The 27,957-nt window shown below is 43.6% G+C and overlaps 1 protein-coding gene, 1 long non-coding RNA gene, 1 other non-coding gene and 1 pseudogene across 4 annotated transcripts in view; all 4 read left to right on the forward strand.

Moving 5' to 3' along the window:
* Window positions 1-13,788, forward strand: part of DCAF12 (DDB1 and CUL4 associated factor 12) — a 31,213-nt gene extending 17,425 nt beyond the window's left edge. For both annotated transcript variants that reach the window (XM_059141928.1, XM_059141927.1), the window contains exons 5-9: window positions 4,694-4,887; window positions 5,866-5,931; window positions 7,021-7,183; window positions 10,966-11,144; window positions 11,684-13,788. In XM_059141928.1, coding sequence (XP_058997911.1) covers window positions 4,694-4,887; window positions 5,866-5,931; window positions 7,021-7,183; window positions 10,966-11,144; window positions 11,684-11,842 — 761 coding nt within the window. In that variant the 3' untranslated portion in view covers window positions 11,843-13,788. The remainder of the gene's footprint in view (window positions 1-4,693; window positions 4,888-5,865; window positions 5,932-7,020; window positions 7,184-10,965; window positions 11,145-11,683) is intronic.
* A 1,923-nt stretch (window positions 13,789-15,711) lies between these two features.
* LOC131812707 (uncharacterized) lies at window positions 15,712-16,654 on the forward strand. Its single transcript, XR_009346446.1, has 2 exons — window positions 15,712-16,337; window positions 16,433-16,654. It is a non-coding gene; the product is annotated as an uncharacterized LOC131812707 (long non-coding RNA).
* Window positions 16,655-20,130: 3,476 nt separating this feature from the next.
* On the forward strand, window positions 20,131-20,197 carry LOC131813425 (U4 spliceosomal RNA; annotated as a pseudogene).
* A 3,660-nt stretch (window positions 20,198-23,857) lies between these two features.
* LOC131813290 (U6 spliceosomal RNA) lies at window positions 23,858-23,962 on the forward strand. Its single transcript, XR_009346715.1, has one exon. It is a non-coding gene; the product is annotated as a U6 spliceosomal RNA (small nuclear RNA).
* The last annotated feature ends 3,995 nt before the right edge of the window (window positions 23,963-27,957 follow it).

Genomic DNA, 27,957 nt, shown 5'->3' on the forward strand with positions numbered 1-27,957 from the left:
GGCAGCAGACTCCCCGCCAAGCAGAGAGCCAGATGCAGGGCTCGATCCCAGGACCCTGAGACCATGAGCTGAGCTGAAGGCAAAGGCTTAACCCGCTGAGCCACCCAGGTGCCCCGTTTGTATGGAGTTTTTTTTTTTTTTTAAAGATTTTATTTATTTATTTGACAGTCAGAGATCACAAGTAGGCAGAGAGGCAGGCAGAGAGAGAGGAGGAAGCAGGCTCCCTGCTGAGCAGAGAACCCGATGTGGGGCTCAATCCCAGGACCCTGGGATCATGACCTGATCCGAAGGCAGAGGCTTTAACCCACTGAGCCTCCCAGGCACCCCTTGTATGGAGTTTTGATGTGGCAGGGAGGGAGGGAGACTAGAAGTTAAAAGGGATAGCAGTGTGATTAGAAATAGCCCAGTTGGGCGCCTGGGTGGCTCAGTGGGTTAAGCCGCTGCCTTCGGCTCAGGTCATGATCTCAGAGTCCTGGGATCGAGTCCCGCATCGGGCTCTCTGCTCAGTGGAGAGCCTGCTTCCCTCTCTCTCTCTCTGCCTGCCTCTCCATCTACTTGTGATTTCTCTCTGTCAAATAAATAAATAAAAAAAAATCTTTAAAAAAAAAAAAAAAGAAATAGCCCAGTAAACAGACCATTGACTAGGAGATCTTATTACCAGTATTGGCTCTTTCTCTAACTTACTGTGTCTCCTTGGATAAGTCATTTCCCCTGTATATTCCTGATCTGGCAAGAGGAGTTACCAGCATTCTTCATTTATTATTCATACTCTGCCTTGTTCCCAAAAGTATGTGTGACAGCATGTTATCCACAAAGTTTTTGTGGGCTTCATTGTAACAATGTTGTGAAAGTGTTTTTGGAATAGTTGATGTGAAGTATTAGGAGTAGTTATTTACTGTACAACTATATGGTGTGTTTCTTGTTGATAGAAGCTATAGGATTGGGGGGAATTTCTTTCCCAGTGGAAGACATCAGAAAAAAATACATGGAAGTGAGTGTAGAGAAGGTAATCTAGAGAAACACAAATGCTTTCTGGATACCCACAGCACCCTAGAAAGTAGGCTCAGAGTGCTAACGAGTTTTGCTCGGGACCCATATGTAAAAATATAGTACCCCAGTTCTAGATTCTTATAAAAATTGTATGTCACTAAGAAAAACCTAACAGAAAACCCTCTTAGCTACAGTTTCTTTACTATCTTCTCTGCTAGCATGCTTATTATCTATATCTTGAAATACCCCTGATATCCATATTTTTTCTCTGCTTCTGTTCTGTCTTCTCCAGTCAATCTTCATGATGCTGCCATACTAGTTCTTTAAATTTTGTCCGGGTCTCCTAGGTGGCTCTGTTGTTTGGGCATCTGCCTTCAGTTCAGGTCATGATCCCAGAGTTTTATATTGAGTCCTGCACTGGGCTCCTTGCTCAGTGGGGAATTCTGCTCATTCTGCCTGCTGCTCCCCTTGCATATGCACTCACACGCTCTTTCTCTCTCTCTCTCTAGCAAATATGTGGGTAAAATATTTAAAAAATAATTTAAAAAATATTTTAAATATTTTTCTTATTATAAAAGTAATAAGTGTTTATCATAATTTTCTATATATATATATTTTTTAAGATTTTTTTTTTTTTTTTTTTTTTTTTTGAGAGAAAGAGCACAAGCAGAGGGAGAAGCAGAGGGAGAGGGAGAAGCAGGCTCTCTGCTGAGCAGGGAGCCTGACGCAGGACTTGATCCCAAGACCCTGAGATCATGACCTGAGAGGAAGGCAGACACTTAACTGACTGAGCCACCCAGGGGCCCCCATAAGAAAATTTTTTTAATACAGATAAACAAAAAAGACAATAAGAATTATCCTCAATATCTCTACCCAGGGATAATCACTGTCAATATTTTTAAAATACCTTGCCAGTCATTTTTCTGTACCTATTTTTTAGTTGGTTAAAATGGGATCATACAGAAGGATGAATATGTAGATAAATGTGCCAAGTACAATAAAATGTTGATTGTAGAATATAGATATAATCGAACAGTTCATTGTAAAATTCTTTCAATATTTCAGTATGCTTGAATTTTTCATTATAAAACTTGCGTAGTTTTATTTTTTAATTTGCATAATAAACCATGCATAGTTCTCCAGATATGTCCTCTCTGGCCTTTTCTAGATTTCACATGTGATAAAACCTCTGCATTAAATCCCTGCCCATAAGCCTTATGGCTTATTCAGTAGATTTGCAGTGTGGGAAGGGCACCTTCTAGTCTAAAGGAGAGTTGGTAAATAACTTTACTGGAAAGGAATTTTATTTTTATTTATCTACTTATTATATTTAATATATAAATATATTTATATAATAAATTTTCAAGCCCCACACTGAGCTCTAGCTTGGAGCCCAGTGTGGGGCTTGAACTCAGGACCTTGAGATCAAGACCTGAGCTGAGATAAGGAGTAGGATGGTCAACTAACTGAGTCACTCAGGTCCCCCTAGAAAGGAATTAGGTGCTTCATTTTTGTATACTAGGGAAAACTATATTTTTAAATATTTATTATTTATAGAACAGTCGTTATTTATTTTTTAAGTAATCTCTGCACCCAACATGCGGCTCGAACTTACAACCCCGAGGTCAAGAGTGGCATGCTATACCAACTGAACTGGCCAGCTGCCCCATATAGTCATTCCTAAGTTGGGGCTTATGGTCCCTCTGGACCCATGGAAAGCCTTCAAGAGGTTCATGAACCTCCCTGAAGTTGAATGTGCAGTGTGGTGTTTGGTGTATTTTTCTAGGGAAGAGGGTCTTTAATATTCCTAGGTCTCTCAGAGGCATATAGTCAGAAAAGATTAAGCATCACTGATTTCAGGTGGAGGGTCCCAAACCCTACTGCCAGACATTGGTTGTGCATGCATGCCCAGGTGACCAAGCCAAATGTTTGGCTTGGAAAATTACTGAGTTTTCTCAAACTCTGTAGTACTCTCTTTTAAAAAATCTAGTGCCCAGCTAGCTCAGTCGGTAGAGCATAAGACTTAAAAAATTGGGGCGCCTGGGTGGCTCAGTGGGTTAAGCCTCTGCCTTCAGCTCAGGTCATGATCTCAGGGTCCTGGGATTGGTCCCTGCGTTGGGCTCTCTGCTCAGCGGGAAGCCTGCTTTCCCCTCTTTCTCTGCCTGCCTACTTATGATCTCTCTATCAAATAAATACATATATATAATCTTAAAAAAAAAAAACAAAAACGGGGCACCTGGGTGGCTCAGTGGGTTAAAGCCTCTGCCTTCGGCTCAGGTCATGATTCCAGGGTCCTGGGATCGAGCCCCGAGTCGGGCTCTCTGCTCAGCGGGGAGCCTGCTTCCCCCTCTCTCTCTGCCTGCTTCTCTGCCTACTTGTGATCTCCATCTGTCAAATAAATAAATAAATAAAATCTTTTAAAAAAAAAAAATCTCGGGACGCCTGGGTGGCTCAGTTGGTTAAGCAGCTGCCTTCGGCTCAGGTCATGATCCCGGCATCCTGGGATCGAGTCCCACATCGGGCTCCTTGCTCTGCGGGGAGCCTGCTTCTCCCTCTGACTCTGCCTTCCACTCTGTCTGCCTGTGCTCGCTCTCACTCTCTCTCTCTCTTACAAATAAATAAAATCTTAAAAAAAAAAAAAAAAAAAAAAAAAAATCTCTTAAAAAATCCCAGCAAAGGAGGGCGCCTGGGTGGCTCAGTGGGTTAAAGCCTCTGCCTTTGGCTTGGGTCATGATCCCAGGGTCCTGGGATTGAGCCCCACATCGGGCTTTCTTCTCCGCAGGGAGCCTGCTATCTCCTCTCTCTCTGCCTACTTGTGATCTCTGTCTGTCAAATAAATAAATAAAATCTTTAAAAAAAAAAAAATCTCAGCAAAGGATGCCTGGGTGGCTCAGGTCATGACTCCAGGGTCTTGGGATTGAGCCCATATCAGGCTCCCTGCTCAGCAGGAAGCCTGCTTCTCCCTCTCCCACTCCCCCTGCTTATGTTCCCCCTCTCTCTCTATCTCTCTCTGTCAAGTAAATAAAGTCTTTTAAAAATAAATAAATAGGGGCGCCTGGGTGGCTCAGTGGGTTAAGCCGCTGCCTTCGGTTCAGGTCATGATCTCAGGGTCCTGGGATCAAGCCCCACATCGGGCTTTCTGCTCAGCAGGTAGCTTGCTTCCCTTCCTCTCTCTCTGCCCGCCTCTCTGCCTATTTGTGATCTCTCACTGCCAAATAAATAAATAAAATATTTTAAATAAATAAATAAATAAATAAATAGTAAAATTAAAAATCTCACCAAAGGTTAAAGGTTATATTTTAGTTCCTACATCTTAGTTGAATCATTCCTCTTGTAGCTCTTTTTTTTTTTTTTTTTAAGATTTTATTTGTTTATTTGACAGACAGAGATCACAAGTAGATGGAGAGGCAGGCAGAGAGAGAGAGAGAGGGAAGCAGGCTCCCTGCTGAGCAGAGAGCCCAATGCAGGACTCGATCCCAGGACCCTGAGATCATGACCTGAGCCGAAGGCAGCGGCTTAACCCACTGAGCCACCCATTGGTGGTTCTTGTAGCTCTTAAGGTATACTGTTCTCTGTTTTGCAGTGGGCCACCTGACCAAGCTTTAGCACATATGAGGATGATGTACAAAGATCTTGGTTTCTGTAGGACTGTCCCATAGAGAGTTGGGTTATGTCTGACATCTGTGGTTTCCTTGCCCTGTAGGCTCACGTGATGGCTCTATGGGACTCTGGGAGGTGACAGATGACGTGTTGACCAAAAGTGATGCAAGGCACAATGTGTCACGGGTCCCTGTGTATGCTCACATTACTCACAAGGCCTTAAAGGACATTCCCAAGGAGGACACAAACCCTGACAACTGCAAGGTCCGGGCTCTGGCCTTCAACAACAAGAACAAGGTATGAGCTCGCCATGGAGGAAGGCTTTTCCTATTGCTTCAGCTTCTGGGCTTATATCTTGGCACTTGGCTTCTCCTTCCAGGTCAATACTTGCTAATATAGCTTAGTTCTGAGCCCATAGAGGATTGAAGGCTGAGGGTTGCTGGTGAGAAATTATAACTGAGATTATGAAACCCATCCCTTGCACTGAGCTCTGCAGTATTTCTCTGGAGGGTCCATCTTTGTGGGTCAGCCATGCAGAGTTACCCTAGGGACACTAAGGACACTTTGATTTGACTGTCTCTCATTTGCACATGCCTTTGCAGGTGCTCTATTTTGGGTGTGATTTTCATACATACCTCTGAAGACGATGGCTTTTTTTCTCTTTGGTATTCAGTTTCTCTTCATGCTTCACTGCCTCTTCTCAACCTACCAGCAGGTCTTACCTAATCATTTAGTCAGATCTGAAATTGGGGATATTAAGTAGAATGTTGGGATGGGGACTCAGAGCCAAAAGAGAGGAAAAGCTCCCAAAATCTCAGGCCACATTTTAAAGGGTAGTTCCTTAATCTCCTCTAACTTCTGGCTATAACTGTAGCCTAGAGATAGATTGAGATTCTCCACTGATAGAAGCTCTCATACTGCCATTTATGAAACTCTCCTTCATGCTTTTATTCTGCTGGAACTATCTAACAGGATGTCATGGGAATGATTGCATAGTAAGAGCTTTTGGAATCATGGGTGTTTACATTACTGCTAGAACCTGGCCTGGCTTCCTTCTTGAGTTCTCCCAAATAGCAACCTTAATTTAATATGCTATCCAGCTGCAATTCATGGAGTGAGGTGATGGGCTGACCACCCCTGGCCCCCCTGCTGGAATCATGGGATAAGAATGAATGACGAGTGGGAGGACCCCAACCTTCAGGGTCCTCCCCTGCTTACCACCATGTATTAGTTGCTACAGATTGAAATATAACCTGTTTTTCATTGCTCTTGTAGGAATTGGGAGCAGTATCTCTGGATGGTTATTTTCATCTCTGGAAGGCTGAAAATACACTGTCTAAGGTATGATGAACATGACTTAGTGGTTTTACCTGAAAATTCACCTTTTGGTTAAAATACTTTTATTCTTCCTGAGCCTTTTCATTCTTGCCTAAGTCACCAGTTTTCCAAGGGTCTGGGCATGTTAATGCACAGTGCATGGAACTCTGAATCTAACATGCCTCTCTTAAAAGTCTTTTAAAAAGATCAGAGGGGGAGAATCTTTCACATTGCAAGGACTTGCTGTCTGCAAGCCATCCTCTAGTCCACAAGGCATTTAAGTATTAGCTTATGGATTATTGGCAATTTAGAACGTTGAAAGGGCAGGAAAACCTAGAAGTTAGAATTACCAGCTACTGAAAATCAATTAAACTAGATAAACTATCTCTGAAATAATAGGTAATAGGAATATTTATAATCTTTACAAGCAACTTCTGCACAAAGTGAAACCTACCTGTGGGTCCCTCTTGTCCAGACTTCTGCTGCTTATTACTTCTGTGATAGACTCTTTCTCAAGAGGAAGCAGAATTCTAGGAATAACTGACTCCTTCATGTCAAGCAGCCTTTGAGCTCCACTGACCTTGGTTGGTGCCTTCTATGCAGTAGGCACCCACTAAGGATGGGGTGAATGACAAGGATCCAGGATTAAGGCTGAGTGTTGTTAGCTGAGGTTGACCCAGTCCCATGAGTGTGCTGTTTGTGGTGTGTAACTCCCATACAATTGGGAAGCTAGGCTGAGAGTAGCCAGAAATCAGCCCCTTTATCTGAAGAACAGTGAGGAGGGTGTAGCAGAGAGGGTCATGGCAGAGAACAGCGTGACCATGGCTGGAAATAACCTGTAGGTCTAAGCCTTTCTGCTTCTAATTATTTAATTCCAAATTAATCTTTTTCCCTAATCAGTCCTTCCTATTACTGAGATCTTACTGCATATTAGTTACCCTCTCTTTCTCTTACTTAGTGGTGAAACAGGGCATTATTTTTGTCTTTTTGTCTCTGACTTTATGTGGCTTGTGTTTGAAGGAAGCCCACGGTATTGGGCATCTAACTAAGAACACTCCTCTGTAGGATGCTCTCTGGTACTGCCGTGGGTCCCTCACTTCTTTCTTGTTTCAGCTCCTCTCCACCAAACTGCCATATTGCCGTGAGAATGTGTGCCTGGCCTATGGTAGTGAATGGTCAGTATATGCAGTGGGCTCCCAAGCTCATGTCTCCTTCTTGGATCCACGGCAGCCATCATACAACGTCAAGTCTGTTTGCTCCAGGGAGCGAGGCAGTGGTAAGAGTCGTGGTATGGCCCCTGTTTGGTAGGAAGATATGCAGAAGATGAGACCTTCCACCTTAAACAGCCTTAAAAAATTAAGGGTCATATAATTTTTCAGGGGTAGATGATGAGGAAGCCGAAGGCTAGCTGAAGACAAAGCGCAAGCTGACATCCTGCAGTCTCCCCCTCACCCCCTACTCCTCACTCCTGGGTGGAACCTGTGTGGCATTCTTCCAGGGATCTCTGAGCTAAATGTTAATACCTTGCTAGAGGAGAAAACAACTTGACAGAGGCAAGACCCCTGGTATCTTGTAGATGGGTCCTCTTTAGCATATGAAAGTTCTTTTGAAACCTCCCTTTTCCTTACTTCCCGCACCTCAGGAGTCTATAACAGCCACTCCTCAAGACCTGGGGCAGTGGCTCTTTCTTCCCGTGGGTCCAGTCCCTGTGCTTTAATAAACCACCATTTTGCACCAAAAAAAAAAAAAAAAAAAAAGGAAAGAAAGAAAGAAAAAGAGAGTCCCACTGTGCCCCACCTTAGAAGTACATTGCAGATGGGTTTTGACTTTAAGTTTCTGCGTTGGTTGCAGAACAAGTATAGTGATATTTATGAAACCTGGTGGAGGTATTTGGTGACAGAAGAAGGGAGCTTATGAAACTGCAAATGGAAGCAGAGCCTCAAGCCACCAGAAGCAAATTTGTGGCCACATGAAGCCTTTAGTGAAAACCAATAGGATATTGGTGGTTTTCATATTCTTTCACATATCTTGACTTTCTGTCCTTTGGCAGTTTTTTGCTGTTGCCTTGCCTGAACAGTAAACTTCATTTATGCTAAGAGTTAATGTGCAGTGAGGGAGTTTACAGAGGGCATGAGGAAACTTGAGGGTGGCGGATAGGTGGTGGATATATTCTCTATTTTGATTGTGCTGGTAGTGTCGTGGTTATATACATATGTTAAAACTTTAGATGGGGGCTGGGTGGGTCAGTGGGCTTAGCCGCTGCTTTCTGCTCTGGTCATGATCTCAGGGTCCTACTTTAAATATGTGTAGTGTATTGTTTTTCATTTATACCTCAGTAAAAACTGAAGAAAATACTTAGTTTAGTTCTTTTTTCTTTTTAGTTCTTTTTGTTTTCTTTAAAGATTTTACTTATTTATTTGACAGAGAGATCACAAGTAGGCAGAGAGGCAGGCATGGAAGGGGAGCAGGCTCCCTGCCAAGCAGAGAGACTGATGCAGGGCTCGATCCCAGGACCCTGGCACCATGACATAGCTGAAGACAGAGGCCTTAACCTACTGAGCCACCCAGGTGCCCCCTTTTGCTTTTTTTTTTTTAAAGATTTTATTTATTCACTTGACAAAGAGCGGGAGATTATGAGTAGGCAGAGAGAGGCTGGGGAAGCAGGCTCCCAGCTGAGCAGAGAGCCCGATACGGAGCTTGATCCCAGGACCCTGCGATCATGACCTGAGCCGAAGGCAGAGGCTTAACCCACTGAGCCACTCAGGTGCCCCACTTAGTTTAATTCCACTGGGAGTGAATTCAGCTTCAGCCACCCATCTTTTTTTTTTTTTTTTTTTTTTTTTTTTTTTAAATTTATTTTGAGAGACCGCTCAAACGAGAGCACAAGCAGGGGGCACAGCAGAGGGAAAGGGAGAAGCAGACTCCCTACTGAGCAGGGAGCCAGATGTGGGGCTAAGTCTCAGGACCCTGAAATCATGACCTGAGCTGAATGAAGGCAGTCGCTCAACTGACTGAGCCACCCAGGCACCTCAGCCTCCCATATATATATATATATATATATATATATATATATATATTTTTTTTTTTTTTTTTTTTTTTAAGATGTTGTTTCTTTATTTGACAGAGAGATCACAAGTAGGCAGAGAGGCAGGCGGGTGGGGGGGGCAGGGGGCAGGGGGAGAAGGCTCCCTGCTGAGCAGAGAGCCAGATGTGGGGCTTGATCCTAGGACCCTGGGATGGTGACCTGGGCTGAAGGCAGAAGTCTAACCCACTGAGCCACCCAGGCACCCAGCCTCCCATCTTTTATGATATATTTTCTCTGAGAGGACTCTTTATTTATCAAGGAATAAAAAGACTTATGTTTGTACTGTATCTTAAGATTTCAAAATACCTTTATCTGTGGTCTTACTTCATCTTACCTGGAACCCTGTGGGAAGCAGGTGGAAAAACATAAGGTTAGTGTTAACCCTTTTTTATAGATGAGGAGACCGAGACCCAGAGCAGTTAAAGTAATGTGCTCAACATCATACAGATTGGTGGGAGTACAGCCATAGACTAGAATCCAGATCAGGTTAACAAAGTATATTTTACCTCACTGTTGCCTTTCTCATGCAAAAATGTAGCTGCATTATCCTGGAAGTCCTAAAAGGCACACTATGGATTACAATTTAGCCTCTCTCTTCCAAGTATTGTTTATTTTTATGCAGATACTGCAAAAGTGGCTTTTGTTTGGGGTTGGTTTTCAGTTATAGTTAAGACACTCATGTTTCAGCCCCCAGAGAATAATGTGTGCAATGAGAGTTGTAAGGGGAAGAATAAATTGGCTTGGCTGGAATAATGTCTGCAATGAAAAGCTTTAAGAGGGTCGCCTGTCAGGCTCAGTCGATGGAGAATGCGACTCTTGATCTCTGGGTTATAGGTTCAAGTCCCATATTGTGTGTAGAGATTACTTAAAAATAAAATCTTTAGGGACACCTGGTTGTCTCAGTAGCATGCAATTCTTATCTTGGGGTTGTGAGTTTGAGCCCTATGTTGGATAGAGAGATTATTTAAAAATTTAAAAAATCTTTAAAAAATTAAAAATTTGAAGTATCTGGGTGGCGCAGTCATTAAGCGTCTGCCTTCGACTCAGGTCATGATCCCAGTGTTCTGGGATCAAGCCCTGAATCTAGTCGGGCTCCCTGCTCAGCAGGAAGCCAGCTTATCCCTCTCCCACTCCTCCTGCTTGTGTTCCCTCTCTCACTGTGTCTCTCTCTATCAAATAAATCTTTTAAAATATGTAATTTAAAAATTAAATGAAATCTCTTTAAGTAGGCTCCATGCCCAAAATGGAGCCCAATGCAGGGCCTGAACTTAACAGCCCTGAGATTTAAGACCTGGAGTGAGATCAAGAGACTAATGTTTAACCAACTGAGCCACCCAGGCACCCCTAAAAAAAATAAAAATTTTAAAAAAATTTAAAAAAGCTTCATGAGATTTTGGTTACTATTACAGGAGTAGCTTTCATGCCTAATAAGGAAATACTGATTCTATAGATATTATTGAGCCCCTCTGATGTGCCAAGAGACATCTTTGTATCCCATGCACTTATTTGATCCACAGATGCAATATCAGATAAAGACCTTGCACATAGTGGTTTTAGGTCAGATAAGAAGAAGTCCTTTTTAACATGATTTGTAAATAGCAGATTACCCTGTTTCAGTATAGGTTAGAAACATACTGAAAGAGAGTTTAGAGTTCGGAAAGATGACTCCACAATGAGTCTAGGGGAGGGAGGTTCTGGGTACACTTAGGGTCTTAGGCCAAAGGCATCTTAGACATCGTCAGGCCTCTAGCACTTCTCTAAGGCTTATGGAAAGGTTCCTGTTAGTGTCTGAATAGGCATTGTGCCACCAGGGTTCTCAGGTTTTCACATGAGCTATTCCTGCCATAAACACCTGGGAAAGCCACTGTGGTATTTGGAGGTGCCATGTGACCTCAGTGCCAGAGAAATACAGGTTAGCAGATTGTCAGTGTGTGCTCTCCCTACTCATTGTCCTTTACTTTTGTCTCTCTCAGGGATCCGGTCAGTGAGCTTTTATGAGCACATCATCACTGTGGGTACAGGGCAGGGTTCCCTGCTGTTCTATGACATCCGAGCTCAGAGATTCCTGGAAGAGAGGCTCTCAGCTTGTTATGGGTCGAAGCCCAGACTAGCAGGGGAGAATCTGAAACTGACCACTGGCAAAGGCTGGCTGGTGAGTAAGCCCCTTTCTGACATGGTTACTGAACAGTGACAGAAAAATTGCCTTCAGTCTACCCACCTCTTCCCACCCCTACTGATAACATCAGCCACCCACATACTTTTTTGATGGTAAGAGGCACTCCTTAGAGCAGAGGAAGGCACTCCCCCTTGATTTTGCTTCTGTGTCTACATGTCCATGGGAAAACCGAAGCCGAGTAAGATAAGCTAGTTGACTCGGGATTCCCCCCAGGTGATAATAGATCCGGAAGGAGGAGGACCCCCGCACTGTGGTGGCCACTGAATTACTAAAGAGTTTGGTTCCGGCTATCCTGAGACTTTGGGTTGGTATAGCAGTTGTTCATCCTGTTCCTGCCTCATGTTCATTTGGGAACATGAAGCTCCATTTCCCATGAACACCAGTCACAATCTCCTGAAATCAGGCTAAATGCAGGACCCTCTCCTCAAGACCAGAAGGCATTCCTGTCTCTTTCTGTCCTCCTCTCTGCCCCATGGCCTAGAGGTGCTAACAGAGTCTTGTTTTTCTTCTCATAGAATCATGATGAAACCTGGAGGAATTACTTTTCGGACATTGATTTCTTCCCCAATGCTGTTTACACCCACTGCTACGATTCGTCGGGAACGAAACTCTTTGTGGCAGGAGGACCCCTCCCTTCAGGGCTCCATGGAAACTATGCTGGGCTCTGGAGTTAATGACAACTCTCTCCCAAAATGCAGAGATTTACACTAACTTCCATCCTTAGTTTTCTTGTTTCTTTTTATTTTCTTCCAGTTGTGTGAGGCCCTCATGTTAGTGGGAACAGGAGAGTTTGCCTATGGTTTAGGCACTTGACAGGAAGCTCTGTACAGAAATCTGAAGCCTTTTTTGTTGTTGGTTTTTTTTCTTCAGCTTTTGGTAATCAGAATTTTACTGTCTTTTTTTCTTTCTGGCTTCTCAACCAAACACTGTTAATTCTTATTTTTTCCTTAAGTGACACACACTCTCCCCTTTTGGTTCTTTAGGCTGGCATACTCATTCTCACCCTTACTTCACTCTTGAGAGGTAGGGCTCCTTTATAATTATGTGGTTGCTGTCAGACTTTCTGTGAAAGTTTGGGGGCTGTGTGTGTGTGTCTGTTGTGTGTGTGTCTGTGTGAGAAAGAGAACTTGGATGCCTGAAAACACTGTGTGTCACTGAAAGTACCTGGAGTAAGAATTACTTGTAATTAAAATATTTATAAAAAAAAACAACTTTATTCACAGAGTCAGCTTTGGGACTAGTCTTTATCTTGTTTTGTAAAAGTCTAACAGCACTGATTATAGGAATTAAAAACAGAAAAACAATCACCACCAGGAAAACCCTTTGAGTTAGATTGCAGGCTTCCTAGTGATGCTCATCCCAGGACTCCAGAGTGATCCGTCCCCTATCTAACTTCCCAACTTGGTGTTGCCCAGGTGAGAATACTTCTGTGTGTCATTTCCACTTTAACTTCCAATCTGCTTAGCCAGTGGCCACTCCCCTAAAACATCAGGGTTTCTATCTGGATGCAGTTCTGGAGGCTGCAGAAGGCTTGGTAGAACTTGGTAAAGAGAATCCCCATCCCAATCTTCCTTTTCCTTCTTCAAACAAGATGCGATCTGGTATCTCAGGGGCCTGGAGCAGGGGGCCTTAAGTCTGCTAACATTCACATACTCAGTCCCCTTGGCTTTGGGGAGAAACTTCTCCTTTGCCTTTCTTCTAATCTCCCCAATGGGTTTTGCTTTGCTTTTCTAAATTGGGTTCAGTCCAGGAGGGTGGGGGTAAGCAGGGGGTCTATCTGTGTGTAGTGAGTCCTTCATGTGTGTAATGTTCATTTTCTTATTACAGTGGGGCTGGGGTTGAAGCCACCTCTCCCTCTCGGCTCAGCCCTGGGATGGTGGTAGGTGGCCTATAGCCAGCAACATTGTGCATGTAAAAGCATTGATGTGACTAGTAATTTGTTCCTCCCTTGAACTCTGTTTAGTCTGAGGTTTTGAAACTTGCAGGCAACTGACTGACCGTAATGTCCAGTTATTCCTTGCTTTTTACGCATCATGTTGCAGATAGCAGCTGTTCCCACCCACAGATTCCTCCTCTATTCTAAGCACATACTCTGCTTCTGTCAGCAGCCTATCCTGGGGAAAGGAAAAATCATATTTATTCCTGCACTCTAGTTGCTATATTCTCCCAGTTATCCCCCTCTGCTCTAGGTCTAAGTGGGGTGATTGAAAAAAAGAGTGCCTTCTCCTTGATAATGGGGGCTGTTGGGGGAGACAGCAAGTCCACCCTATCTTTGTGATACACCAGGTGTACACCACAGGTTCTAGAATTCTCATCTAACCTAGAGAAATAGGTGCTATAAACAGGGAATTAAGTAAAATGCTGGATACTATAGATCTTTTAATTGTCTTAATTTTTTTTCTATTAAACTACAGTCTGTAGATTTCTTAGTTCTCACAGAACTTCTATCATTTTAAACCAACTTCTATATTAAAAAAAAAAAAAGTCTTAAGTAGGATGTTTTGTACTGTTGCCAGACCCTCTTCTGTGATGGGTAATATGTTTGATTGTTTGAGATTTTGTTTTTAAAAATGTAGCACTTGACGTTTTGCCAAGTAAAAATAAATATTCCAGTTGCAAATTGGTTTGAGTGAGCATGTATAGCCAAGGGACAGCAAGAAAAAATGATGGTTGGAGGGCTAGGATTGCTTGGAGCAGAAGAGGAACAAGAGTTCCCTCACAGTTAAAGACATGTCAAGTGCAAACACACAGATACTAAGACCTGCTTGCTTCTGGTCTCTAGCCCTGGCCCAAGATCAGTTGCTCTGGGAACCAGTGGAAGATGAATATGCCCAGGCTGAAGATGAGCAAGAAGGCTGCTAGTCCTTGCTCTGAATGACTGGATTTGAGTAAGGTGACCAGCTCCTCTCCCCCAGAAGGGTTGGTGATAGGTTCTATCTGCTTGAGTGGAGGGTTCCCTGGGAATGACTAAAAGTGGCTGCTCAGTGCCTAGGGAATAGGATATCATTTTTTTTAAGTTGGCACCACAGCTCCTAGCTGCCCTTTATAAGAGGAGGAAACAGTAACCATAGTGACTGATGCTCTTCCCAGAGCTTGTTTGGGGCTGTAGCTGAGAGAAAGGCAGACTGCTGAATCATACCACCTTCCTTAGCTGATTCTGGAAGACCCATCAGGACTGAGCCACAGAGCCAGGCAAGGCAGTAGATTCCTCTGTCACACGGTACTTGTTCCTTTTTAGGCAAGCTAGATAGAGCTGCCCTTTGCACCTGCCTTGGAGGCTGACTAGTTCAGAATGATTCATGCAGGTATCTGCCTATATGATCAAAGGCCAGAAAACAGTAAGGGGGAAGTAATTAAGCGATCAAGAGGGCTTCCTAGAGGAGAAGAGCCTTACCCAATCCATGGTATAGTGACAGGTATTTGCAGAATGTGCCATGATCAAGTTATTCCTGGGAAATGCAGATTTAAACAAAGACCTGGTGCTTTACTTCCCAACCTCAGGTTTTGGTTACTAGGGGACTTGTGTTTATGGAATATGCTCCGAGAAAGATGACGGGATATGGGAGCGACCTGACTTGGGCTCCTGTCCTCCGGGCAATCTTGGCCTGCTCCTGTTTTCTAGCCAGACTTTGCAGCAAAGTATTTATCTCACAGAAAAACTTCGTGGACTTGATAGGTTCCCCCCCTTTCCTGCCGTAGTCCCTATTCCCAAGCCATGAAAGAACTTCCTTGTTCTCCCTCAGGCCACCTGCCTCATTCCAAATGGTCTACTCCCTCCTCCCATCCTGTGGATCCTCTTACAGACAGCTCTGGAAACATTCGTGCTCTAGGTTCCCTACCCTTGCCATGTTGATTAGTATTTCTAGTAATGACTCTCAAGCTAGGCTTATCTGATCCAGCTGCCACACAGAAAATAACAAGTCAGGGTGTCAAGACCCTTGGCTTAGCATTGGGGTCAATTACAAGAGTCAGCCTATGACCCAAGTGTTTTTTCCATTCTAGTTGGCTGATGTCTGGGAGTCAATGGATCGGGATTGGGGAAGAATCACTCAATGTTACTTGCCATTAACCATATCTCATTTCATGATAGTGAGCTGAGATGGCTTGAAGCTTTGAAGGTAGAGACATATACTAAGTCTGGAACCACCAATGAAAACAAGAAAGTTTGGGTTTCTTAGCTTGGTTCTTCTGCCCTTACTTCAACTCTTTCAAGGAATAATCCAAAGAAACGTGAGGAATTTGTTTCTATGCTACCACTAGAGAGAAAGGTGTGAACCAAGCTGCTCCAAATGGGGCTATAAGCCCTTTTATGATTCAGCTCTCCAAGACAGGGCTGTGAGCTGTCCTCTCAAATTCCTGCTGGGTTGAGCCTCACATCGGAACACTCCTCTTGATTAGTGTGTAATTGCCGAAGTCAGAATTTTTTTTTTTTTTTTGAAAGATTTATTTATTTATTTAACAGAGAGAGATTACAAGTAGGCAGAGAGGCAGGCAGAGAGAGAGAGGAGGAAGCAGGCTCCCTGCTGAGGAGAGAGCCCGATGCGGGACTCGATCCCAGGACCCTGAGATCATGACCTGAGCCGAAGGCAGCGGCCTAACCCACTGAGCCACCCAGGCGCCCCGAAGTCAGAATTTTTAAAGGATAATAATACTCATTAACTGAGCTCAGAGTCACATGTTTACTGCATTTTGTTTAGCACCACTCAGAGCTGTAATTAACATCCCTAGTGCTATGGACAGGATGAAAACAAATGCTCAACTTCAGTCTTAAAGAAAACAAACTTCCCTCACTTGTAGCTACTTTTTTCCTTAACTGGTGGCAGCCTAACCAGAGGACTGGAAATAATAATGAGGCTCCAGGGTCAAGGCCATTTGTCTATTGCAGATAACATTGTACCTTGGCCTGAGGTGTGGAGGCAGTGCACTGCTTATGTAAGAAACATCCTTTCATCTTCACCACCACCACGCACACTCTGCTCCTCTAGGATCTTTTGCTTAAAACACGAAAGATTATTGTGTCAACCACCATGTTTTAGTTTCCCCCATTAGATCCTCCCCCACTCCACCCGCAGCTGGGGAAGAGGTGTAGTCTACCACTGATTAGAGATAATCTTGCTATTCCGCAAGGGGAATCCACCCCACCCCCACAAGTGCTGACCAACCTCTCAGGTAAGTGTGAACCAAAAGGGAAAGGTATGGGTTCTTTTCTAGTTCTACTGCAGCTGCTTGTGGCCATGACTGAACAGGTTTTTTCCTCTCTTTAGATTGTTTTTTCATCTTCTACCATGAGAAGAGTTGAGATTAGACATTAGATGATTTCCTGGGTCTTTAACATCCACAACTATTCTAGTGCAGGCAAGTCTCAGAAGAATAGGAAGCAATCCCTCTCCTCAAGCCGTTTGTCCTCAAAGCAGGTAAATATTATAGCAGGGCTTGTTAAATTTCTTATTTTCCTAGTGACTTACAATAAAACATTGAGAATTGTGGGTTGAATAGTGTCTCTCCAAAATTCAAGTCTACCTGGAACTTCAGAATGTGGCTTATTTGGAATTGTAGATGTAACTAAGGTAAGAATCAAGATGGAGTCATATTGGGTTAGGGTAGGCCCTAACTGCAATGAGGGTGTCCCTCTCTTGCATGTGTGCTCGCTTTCTCTATCTCAAATGAATAAATCTTTTTTTTTTTTTTAAGATTTTTTTATTTATTTGACAGAGACACAGCAAGAGGGAGCAGAAACAGAGAGAGAGGGAAAAGCAGGCTTCCTGCCAAACGGAGAGTCTGATGTGGGTCTCAGTCCCACGACCCTGGGGTCATGATCTGAGCTGAAGGCAGAGACTTAACAACTGAGCCACTCAGGGGCTCTCAAATGAATAAATCTAAAAAAAAAAAAAAAAAAAAAAAAAGGACATACAGGAATACACAAAGAAGATAATGTGGAGATTGGGGTGATATTTCTTTAGGCAAAGGAACACCAGTAGCCCACAGAAGAAGAAATTTTCTGATAATACAAAGATGAACAGTACTCACATAATAGTGCTAAGACTTGTAAAAGAAAAATTAAAGCCCAGGCGGCGCTTTGGTGGCTCATTTTGTTAAGAGTCTGCCTTCAGCTCAGGTCATGATCCTAAGATCCTGGTATCGAGCCCTGAGTCAGCTTCCTTGCTCAGTGGGAAGCCTGCTTTCCTTCTCCCACTCCCCTTGCTTGTGTTCCCTCTCGCTGTGCCTCTCTCTGTCAAATAAATAAAACTTAAAAAAAAAAAAAAAAGAAAGGGGAGCCTGGGTGGCTCAGTGGGTTAAATCCTGTGCCTTCAGCCCAGGTCATGATCCCAGGGTCTTGGGATCAAGCCCCACATCAGGCTCTCTGCTTGGCAGGGAGCCTGCTTCCTCCTCTCTCTCTGCCTGCCTTTCTGCTTACTTGTGATCTCTATCTGTCAAATAAATAAATAAAATCTTTAAAAAAGAAAGAAAGAAAGAAAAGTAAAGAAAAGAAAAAGCCCAGAACCACACTTGAATTGATTCTGCCTGGAAGATCCATTCCTTCTAGGGCCAAGGCAGTAATCCCCAAACTGCTCACCGCTGGTTCTTTTTTCCTACCTATTTCAAACTGTCTGAATATTTTTAACTTTTACTCAAGGTCATCTTTTCACAGTGCAGACTATAGAGTCAGGATGCTTTCCTATGCTGAGTTTATTGGCCAGTAACACATACAGCTATCTGCATTCCCCCTGGATTGTAGAAGATATAGATCTAACTAAGGCCTGTCATACCTAAATTTGCTCTACTGTAGGATCTGCCTTGTACCTGCCTGTGCAGACCTAGTTACTACCCAGAGTGTGAGAAAAGATCCCCAAGATCAAGGATGCATGCATGAGTCAAGGATGGAGGATGCATGAGTCATTAGATAAAGCTGGCATTGACTTTATTGTTTCTAGGCTACCGGTTAATCTAACTGGTGCCTCTGGACTTTATTAGGAACCCTTAGCCTATTGAAATAGATTTATTGTGTTGAAAAATTATTGATTATTGACCCAGCAGTTTCACTTCTGGGAATTTTAGGAAATGTTTTAGGCAAGCATGCAAATATAGATGTATCAGGATGGTTTGTCATGGCATTAATTACAAAAAAACAAAAACACCTGGAAGTATCCTAAGTCTGTTAATAAGGAAATGGTTAAATGAAAATTAAAAAGGAAAAGAAAATGTAAAGTATTTGCAGGTCATCAGGTGCCTGGGTGGCTTGGTTAAACATCAACTCTTTTTTTTTTTTTTTAAGATTTATTTATTAGAGAGAAGGCACACACATGTGAGCAGGGGAAGCAGCATAGTGAGGGAGAGAGAATCTCAAGCAGACTCCTCACCAAGCAGGGAGGCCGATGCAGGCCTCAATCCTACAGCCATAAGATCATGACCTAAGTCAAAATCAAGAATTAGTCATTTAACAGACTGAGCCACCCAGGCACCCCAAGCATCCAACTCTTGATCTCAGCTCAGGTCTTTAAATCAGGGTTGTGAGTTAAAGCCCCATGTGGGGCTCACACTGGATGTGGAGCCTACTTAAAATATCTGCGGGGGCCTGGGTGGTCCAGTGGGTTAAACCTCTGCCCCTGGCTCAGGTCGTGATATCAGGGTCCTGGGATCAAGGGCCACATCAGGCTCTCCACTCAGCGGGGAGTCTGCTCCCCCCACCCCACCCCGCCTGCCTCTCTGCCTACTTGTGACCTCTCTCTCTGACAAAGAAAGAAATCTTAAAAAAATTTTTTTGCAGGGACGCCTGGGTGGCTCAGTTGGTTAAGCAGCTGCCTTCGGCTCAGGTCATGATCCCAGCGTCCTGGGATCGAGTCCTGCATCGGGCTCCTTGCTCCACAAGGAGCCTGCTTCTCCCTCTGACTCTGCCTGCCACTCTGCCTGTGCTCGCTCTTGCTCGCTCTCTCTCTCTGACAAATAAATAAATAAAATCTTTAAAAAAAAAAATTTTTTTTGCAGGTCAATCTCATCACAAAAAGACCACTAGCTATTATATGCCTCCTGCTGGGTTGCAACAGGAAGTTTGTTTTTAAGATTATATTTTTAAGTAATCTCTATACCCAGTATGGCGCTTGAACCTATGACCCTGAGATCAAGAGTCACACATTCTACCCACTGAGCCATCCAGGTGCCCTTGTGACACAAACTTAATAGAAGTACCTAAGAAGTGTTCCTGCTAGAAAACCAAACTTGATTTAAACAAACACAGATCTATCATCTCTAAGAAAATACAGTGGTAGAGGAACGTATTAATGGTATAATGGGCATGCCATTACATGCAAATACAGGATTTTCCCAAGAAACCCAGAAACTTCTAGGGAGACTGGGTAAGTTCTCCTTTGAGCTAGTGAATCCATCATCCACCCAGTAGGGGGAGCCAGAACTTAGTTCCCGAACTCTGGAGATAGCATTGCCACCTAAACTCAGTATGGTGTGAGCAAAGACGCACACAATACATGATTTTTGAGGAGGGAAAGAGAAGGGGCAGACAGAGCTTTAATACCAGTCTTGAAGGAGGGTTTTGTTGTTTGTTTGGGGATGGGTTTGCTATAATGAACTTTTCAGAGTAGCAGTCCTTGAACCAACCTCCCCTTTACATTTATGAACAGATTATTTACAAAATGATATGCACTCAACTTCTAAAAAGTGTGTGTATATGTGTTTGTGGCTTATTTTTTTTTAACATTTTTTTATTTTGACAGAGCACAGGCAGAGGGAGAGGGAGAAACAGGATCCCCGCTGAGCAGAGAGCCTGATGTGGGGCTCAATCCTAGGACCTAGGATCATGACCTGGATAAAAGGCATACATGGATTAAAGTTAGGTAGGAGGCAGCTTGGAGGAAGAGCGCTGGATCTGAGGTCATTGTTCTTAGTTAAATCCTGTCTCTAATGATTAAACAGCTCGTTGGCTGTAAGCTGTTTGAATCTCTCTTCACATAGCTTTGCGCAGTGGCAGTATCGTAGCCAATGAGGTTTATCCGAGGCGCGATTATTGCTAATTGAATCTCTCTTCACAGATAAGGGATATGAAGATGCTTTGAAATAGTGCACAACTATAAAGCTTTCCCATGGCTCCCAACAGCCTGAGCCATCTGTTGAGATTTCACAGTCCCAGGGATGTAGCAGATCTCCCTCACTTAAGCTCAGTCCAAGTAATTGTTACTGTGGGGCAGCCAGGAGCATGGGGACTAGCTGGTGTTCACTTCGACAAAAAACTTCAACTCCTCAAGCATCCAGCCAGGCTTTTACCTAAGCAGGAACCATGGGCCTCTGTATCCCTTCTGGTTGCAGCCTCCCCTTTTAACCAGAGAGGTGAGAGGCTTAGCCAGACTGCCCATGCTAAAGTCAGAATCCATGTGTGGCCCTTCCCTCTATACACAGGTGGCTAAGCAACGCTGGAGAGCTCTGAGCTCTCTGAGAAATGATGGAGAGGTAGCTTCTCAGATAACACTACAGACTCTGCTAAGAGCTGAGCTGGGAGAATTAGAGAAAGACGTTTCTCTGAGCCTGGGTGGCTCAGTGGGTTAAAGCCTCTGCCTTCAGCTCAGGTCATGATCCCAGGGTCCTGGGATGGAGCCCTGCATCCGGCTCTCTGCTCAGCGGGGAGTCTACTTTCCTCCTCTCTCTCTGCCTGCCTCTCTGCCTACTTGTGATCTCTGTCTGTCAAACAGATATATAAAATCTGAAAGAAAGAAAGAAATACAGACAGACAGCGGACTTTGGTACTCATACTTCTCATACATTATTGCTGATGAGGGTTAGGGAGTGACCAGCACCAGCTTTGTCCCACTGGGCATCTATAGGTCCAGGTTGGGTCCACCTGTGTTTGGTGTAGGTGCTGATTTGTGTTTGTGTTTTTCCTGAGTTCTTTTTCCAGTCCAGGTCTCACCTTCTGTAGCTGGCTGTGGCTACAGCTGGGGACAGCAGTTTTCTGCAGGGGCTCTTCCTCAGCAGGGCATGTTCAGGCCTGTAGGAACTGGCTTAACTGGCTTCTCAGAGTCTTGACTCCAGCCCAGACTCCTTTAGCTTCAGGGAAGAAGGTTTGGGGGGCGGGGGGAGGAGGAGACAAGATACAGCCAAAGGGAACCATGAAGTCTGGAAATCCCTGGACAGGTAACTTTATTCTGACGGGAGGATTCCTCAGGCTTCCCTGAAGTTCCACCAACCTATCGCCTTACGGGTCCCAGAACAGAGACTCCAGCCTCCTATAGTTTGCATCACTTCTGATTCTCCATAAAGTTGTGCTCTTAGCGAAGACTTCCATGCACGTTCTAGCTCTCTAAAAGCAGTCATCTATGGTCAGGACTCTCTCTGTAAGACTAGATTCAGGCTCCTAAAGGTCAGGAACTGAGCTTTTATAAATTATTTTTTATTTTTTAATTGTATTTATTTATTTGAGAGAGAGATCACGAGGGGGTGGGCAGAGGGAGAGGGAGATCATTTATTTATTTATTTGAGAGAGCAAGAACCCCAGTGGGGGAAGTGGCAGAGGGAGAAGGAGAAGCAGACTCCCCGCTGAGCAGGAGCCCAACTTCTAGCTTTCTCGACTCCTGTTTTATCCTATGTTCCTGATGGTTTGCTGTATTGCACACTTTGAGGCCAAATTAAGGGGTCATAAACAGCATTATTTTAAAATTCCAGGGATGCCTGGGTGGCTCACTTGGTTAAATGTCTGCCTTTGGCTCAGGCCATTATCTCAGGGTCCTGGGATCAAGTCCTGCATAGGGACTCCTTGCTCAGCAGGGAGCCTGCTTCTCCTTCTGCCTGCTGCTCCCCCTGCTTGTACACTCTCTGGTTCTCTCTGACAAATAAATAAATAAATAAATAAGATCTTAAGAAAGAAAAAGGAAAAATTTCAGTAAATAAAATGATGAGAGACATGCTTTCCTGTACCCCTCAATCTCAGAAGCACTGAGGAGTGCTTCTGTCTGGTCTCTTAGTAACAGCGTTCCTTGTCCCTAGCTTTTGATTATGTTTAGCCAATGGAGACAAGGAGGAAGAAGGAGAGGGATGTGAGAGTGTTTATTCTCCACTATACAGTCCACCTCCTAAAAGCAGGGTCCCTGCAGACCCCTGTCAGGTATCCCTTCCCATATACTATGCAGTGATTACATTTCCCCAAGGTTACTAGCCCTGGGATACTACATCACCTCTAGTAGCCTTTCCTTTGTTCAACTCTCTTCAGAAAACAAAACAAAATGAAAACCTCTTCAGTTATTCCTTTCTTGTTGGAACCCTGAAAAGAGGGGACAGATTCCACAGAGATATATGATTCACCACCTAATCTAGCTCTGTCACTTGTCCATTGGACCTTGACAGGTAACCCAACCTTTCTGAGCCTCATTTTCTTCATATATAAAATACTATAGTAGGCGCCTGGGTGGCTCAGTGGGTTAAGCCACTGCCTTAGGCTCAGGTCATGATCTCAGGGTCCTGGGATCGAGTCGCGCATGGGGCTCTCTGCTCAGCAGGGAGCCTGCTTCCCTCCCTCTCTCTGCCTGCCTCTCTGTCTATTTGTGATCTCTCTCTGTCAAATAAATGAATTAAATATTTTTAAAAAAATACTATAGGAGGTACACCTGGGTGGCTCTGTTGGTTAGGTTTCTGCCCTTGGCTTGGGTCATGATCCCAGGGTCCTGAGATTGAGTCCCATCACGTCAGGCTTTTTGTTCAATGAGGAGCCTACTTCTCCCTCTGCCTGCCTCTCCCTCTGCCTGCCATTCTCTCTGTCTCTGTCTCTCTCTGATAGATAAATAAATAAATAATCTTAAAATACTACAGGGAGTGAAGAGGTGCTCTGAGGTCACTTTCATCTCTCCAAATCTTTGGTTCTAAGGTGATAAGTGTAGCTGCAGAATTCAACCAGGAAAACATGGACCTGAATGGAAAATTACGTAGAATTATTGCATTGAGCATTTGAGTATAAGGGTTGGGGGGTTACCCCAGACTTAGGAGTTGGTAGGGAAAAAGTCAAGAAATGCCTCCATCTATGCTGCATATATATATATATATATATTTTTTTTTTTTAAGATTTTATTTCTTTATTTGACAGAGATCACAAGTAGGCAGAGAGGCAGGCAGAGAAAGAGGGGGAAGCAGGCTCCCCGCTGAGCAGAGCGCCAGATGCGGGGCTCTATCCCAGGACCCTGAGATCATGACCTGAGCTGAAGGCAGAGGCTTTAACCCACTGAACTGCCCAGGCACCCCTGTATATATTTACTTCAAACAGTCTTTCAAGAAATTCTCTAGAGTTATGAGAGGAATCAGCTCAGTTAAGTGTTAGGTTCTTGATCTTGGCTCAGGTCATGATCTTGGTTGTGATTGAGCCCCGCATGGGGCTCTGCACTCAGCATGGAGTCAGCATGAGAGTCTTCTCCCTCTCCCTCTGCCCCTTCCCCCTTCACATCCTCTCTCTCAAAATAAAGTCCTTTTTTTAAAAAAATTTTTTTAAAAAGATTTTATATATGTATTTGACAGAGACACAGCAAGATAGAGAACACAGCAAGGGGAGTGGGAAAGGAAGTAGGCTTCTCACTGAGCAGGGAGCCCGATGTGGGGCTCGATCCCAAGACCCTGGGATCATGACCTGAGCCAAAGGCAGACGCTTAACAAAAAACTGAGCCATCCAGGCACCCCTAAATAAAGTCTTTGGTGGGGGGGAAGGAGTGCTCACTTTGGCATCACATATACTAAAATTGGAATGATACAGAGAAGATGAGCATGGCCCCTGTGCAAGGATGATACACAAATTCCCGTATATATATATTTTTAAGTTTTCTGTTTTCTTTTCTTTTTTTTTTTTTTAACTTATTTATTTGACAGAGAGAGAGAGATTACAAGTAGGCAGAGAAGCAGGCTCCCTGCTGAGCAGAAAGCCTGATTCAAGGTTGGATCCCAGGACCCTCGGATCATGACCTGAGGCGAAGGCAGAGGCTTTAACCCACTGAGCCACCCAGGCGCCCCTTCATATTTTTTTTTTAAAGGAAAATGCAGAGAAATTTTCTCCTACTGCTTTTTTCTCCATTTCACTATTTCTTTTAATCTGTTTCTATATATATAGTCTCTCTCTGTATTTGTTTCCTTTCTATTTCTGTTTCTTTCCATTAAAACAAACAAAATCCAAAGACAAGACATTTCCCTTAGCACCTCCTTAGCAGGTGAGAATCAGGAAGTTCTTAAACAAAGGTACCTGGCAGGCATACAAATGTGACGGCAAGAACTGACCAGCACCTGGAGCTGCCAGTTAGAGTGAAGAAGTCCCAGATGCTGGAAACTTCCCCTTGAAGAAATTTTCCCAGGCTAAGATCAAGGTTGACCATTTACTTTAACTCTACACATTGGTCTGAATTTATTTTGGACAGAATTCACCTGGCTGTCTCTTGCTCCACTCAGGTGCCTTATACCTGTTATTTCAGGAAAAGTTGCTTAAAAACCAGATGGGATGCCTAGATGACTCAGTTGGTTAGGCGTCTGCCTTTGGCTTGGGTCATGGTCCTGGGGCTCTGGGATTGAGCCCTGCATGGGGCTCTCTGCTCAGTGGGGAGCCGGCTTCTCCCTTTCCCTCTGCCCCTCCGCCCCACTATGCTCTCCCTCTCTGGTTCACTCTCTCTGTCTCAGATAAATGAAATCTTAAAACAAAAATAAAAAAGCAAAAAGGGAGGCTGAGATTTCTCTTTAACTAGAGTCATGGGTGGCCCTAAGATTTCTAGAGCTGAAGGGACTTCAAAGACTATATATAATAGATCTCTTTGTTTTACAAATAAAGGAACTAATATCTAGAGAGAGGAAGGGTTTTGCTTAAAGTCACACAAATTAATCAAGAGTAGAGCTGGGGCACCTGGATGGTTCAGTGGGTTAAGCCACTGCCTTCGGCTCAGGTCATGATCTCAGGATCCTGGGACTGAGCCCCACATCAGGCTTTGTGCTCCGTGGGGAGCCTGCTTCCTCCTCTCTCCCTGCCTGTCTTTCTGCCTACTTGTGATCTCTGTCAAATAAAATCTTACAGAAAAAAAAAAAAAAAGTAGAGCTAGTAACAGTTAAAAGGTATGTAATGCTGGGCTGTGCTCTGAGTGCTTTTCATACATCAATGCATTAAATTTTCACAACAGGGGGTGCCTGGGTGGCTCAGTGTGTTAAAGCCTCTGCCTTCACCTCAGGTCATGATCCCAGGGTCCTGGGATTGAGACCCGAATCGGGCTCTCTGCTCAGCAGGGAGACTGCTTCCCCCTCTCTCTCTGCCTGCCTCTCTGCCTACTTGTGATCTCTGTCTGTCAAATAAATAAATAAAATCTTTATTTTTTTTTTTTAAGATTTTATTTATTTGTCAGAGAGAGGGAGAGAGAGCAAGCGCAGGCAGACAGAATGGCAGGCCGAGGCAGAGGGAGAAGCAGGCTCCCTGCTGAGCAAGGAGCCTGATGTGGGACTCGATCCCAGGACACTGGGATCATGACCTGAGCCGAAGGCAGCCGCCTAACCAACTGAGCCACCCAGGCGTTCCTAAATAAAATCGTTAAAAATAAATAAATAGATAGATAGATAGATAAATAAATAAATAAATTTTCACAGCAGCTCTCTAGAGGAAGCATTTGTTATCATTTCATTTTACAGATGAGGAAACTGAGGTTCACTGGGCAAAGAAACTTGCCTGCACTGGAATCTGTATTCTCTATTACCTCACTTTATCATCACCAGGATTATATTATAACTTGATATAGCTTGATGTGTCCTATAATTTGAAATAGATGTGGTGGGACTATTTATGTCACAAAAATCAGCAAATGCTACAAATCAGGGCTTGTTTTCTTGATTATCAAGTCTTTAAAAAGTGATATGGGGTGCCTGGATGAATCTGCCAGTTAAGCTTCTGACTCTTGATTTTGGCTCAGGTCACAATCTCAGGGTCCTAGGATCAAGCTCCAGTTGGGCACTATGCTCAACAGAGAGTCTGCTTCTCCCTCTCCCTCTGCCCCTCCCCTGGTTCCTTCTCTCTCTCAAAATAATAAAATCTAAAAAAAAAAAAAAAGAAAAGAAAAAAGCTGATGTAGATGAAGAGGCTTAGGGAGATGCAGAGACCCCATTAAATAGATGGGAGGATCACCCCCAAAACAGCCTTGAATCTGAATAGCATCCAGATGGATGGCACTCCCACACATGTGTAACTTTTATTTCTTTTTAATTTTTTTCAAGATTTTATTTATTTATTTATTTCAAGATTTTATTTATTTATTATTTATTTATATATTATTTTAAAAATTTATTTATTATTTATTGTATACACAGAAATAGCACAAGTACATAGAGCGGTAGGCCGAGGGAAAGGGAGAAGCAGACTCCCCGCTGAGCTCAGAGCCCAATGCAAGACTTGATCCTGTGGCCCTGGGATCATGACCTGAGCCAATGACAGCCACTTAACTGACTGAGCCACCCAGGCACCCCCAGTAAAATCCTTTTAGGGTACCTGGCTGGCTCAGTTAGAAGAACATGCAACTCTTGATCTTGGTGTCATGAGTTCAAGCCCCATGTTGGGTATAGAGACTATTAAAAAACAAAAAAAACATATTTTTTTTAAGTCTTCCTCATATTAATAGTTGGTAAATTCCAGTGGGGCTGTGTTTAGACATAATTTATGTAAAATAATTCACAGCTGTCAGATATTCAGTTCATTTTGTTTTCACAATGTATATATATATATATATATACACACACACAGACAACAGTTCTCCAGATAAGGCATAGAACATTTCCTTGACCCCAGAAAGTTCATTCAAGCCTCTAACCAGTGAATTTCCACCATGGCTACAAACCTGCCCTTCCCCAACCACTTTCTTTCTTTCTTTCTTTCTTTTTTTTTTTATTTATAAAGATTTATATTTATTCATTTGATAGAGATCACAAGTAGGCAGAGAGGCAGGCAGAGAGAGAGGAAGAAACAGGCTCCCTGTTGAGCAGAGAGCCCGATATGGGGCTCGATCCCAGGACTCTGGGATCATGACCTGAGCCGAAGGCAGAGGCTTTAACCCACTGAGCCACCCAGGTGCCCCCCAACCACTTTTTATTTCTTTCAATGATGTTTCAGTCTTCCAGTTGCTCAGGCCAAAAACCCTGGAGTCATTCTTAACTCATCTTTTTCTCTCACATCCCACATCCAAACCATCAGCATTTCCTGTTAGGTAGATTACAAAATATATCTAAAATCTCACTGTACCCCTGCTGGGGCAGTGAGTCTGTGTGGGAGCCTGTGTGGCTCACTCATTAAGCATCTGCCTTCGGCTCACCCAGCTCCACGGGAAGCCTGCTTCTCCCTCTCCCACTCCCCCCGCTTGTGTTCCTGCTGTTGCTCTCTCTCTCTCTGTCAAATAAATAAAATCTGTAAAAGAAATCTAGCAGGCACCTAGGTGGCTCAGTGGGTTAAGCCGCTGCCTTCAGCTCAGGTCATGATCTCATGAGCTGCCTTCAGCTCAGGTCATGATCTCAGGGTCCTGGGATTGAGTCCCGTATCGGGCTCTCTGCTCAGCAGGGAGCCTGTTCCCTCTCTCTCTTTCTGCCTGCCTCTCCGTCTACTTGTGATTTCTCTCTGTCAAATAAGTAAATAAAATCTTTAAAAATAAAATAAAATAAAATAAATCTAGCTGCTAAATATATATATTTATATATAACATATAAGTATATAAAATACATGTATATAAATATATAAATATATATAATGTATATTCCTATATAAAATGTATGTGAAATATATATTAATGTATAATGTATATTATTTATA

The sequence above is a fragment of the Mustela lutreola genome, chromosome 12 (genome assembly GCF_030435805.1).
Source record: "Mustela lutreola isolate mMusLut2 chromosome 12, mMusLut2.pri, whole genome shotgun sequence".
Taxonomy (NCBI): Eukaryota; Metazoa; Chordata; class Mammalia; order Carnivora; family Mustelidae; genus Mustela; species Mustela lutreola.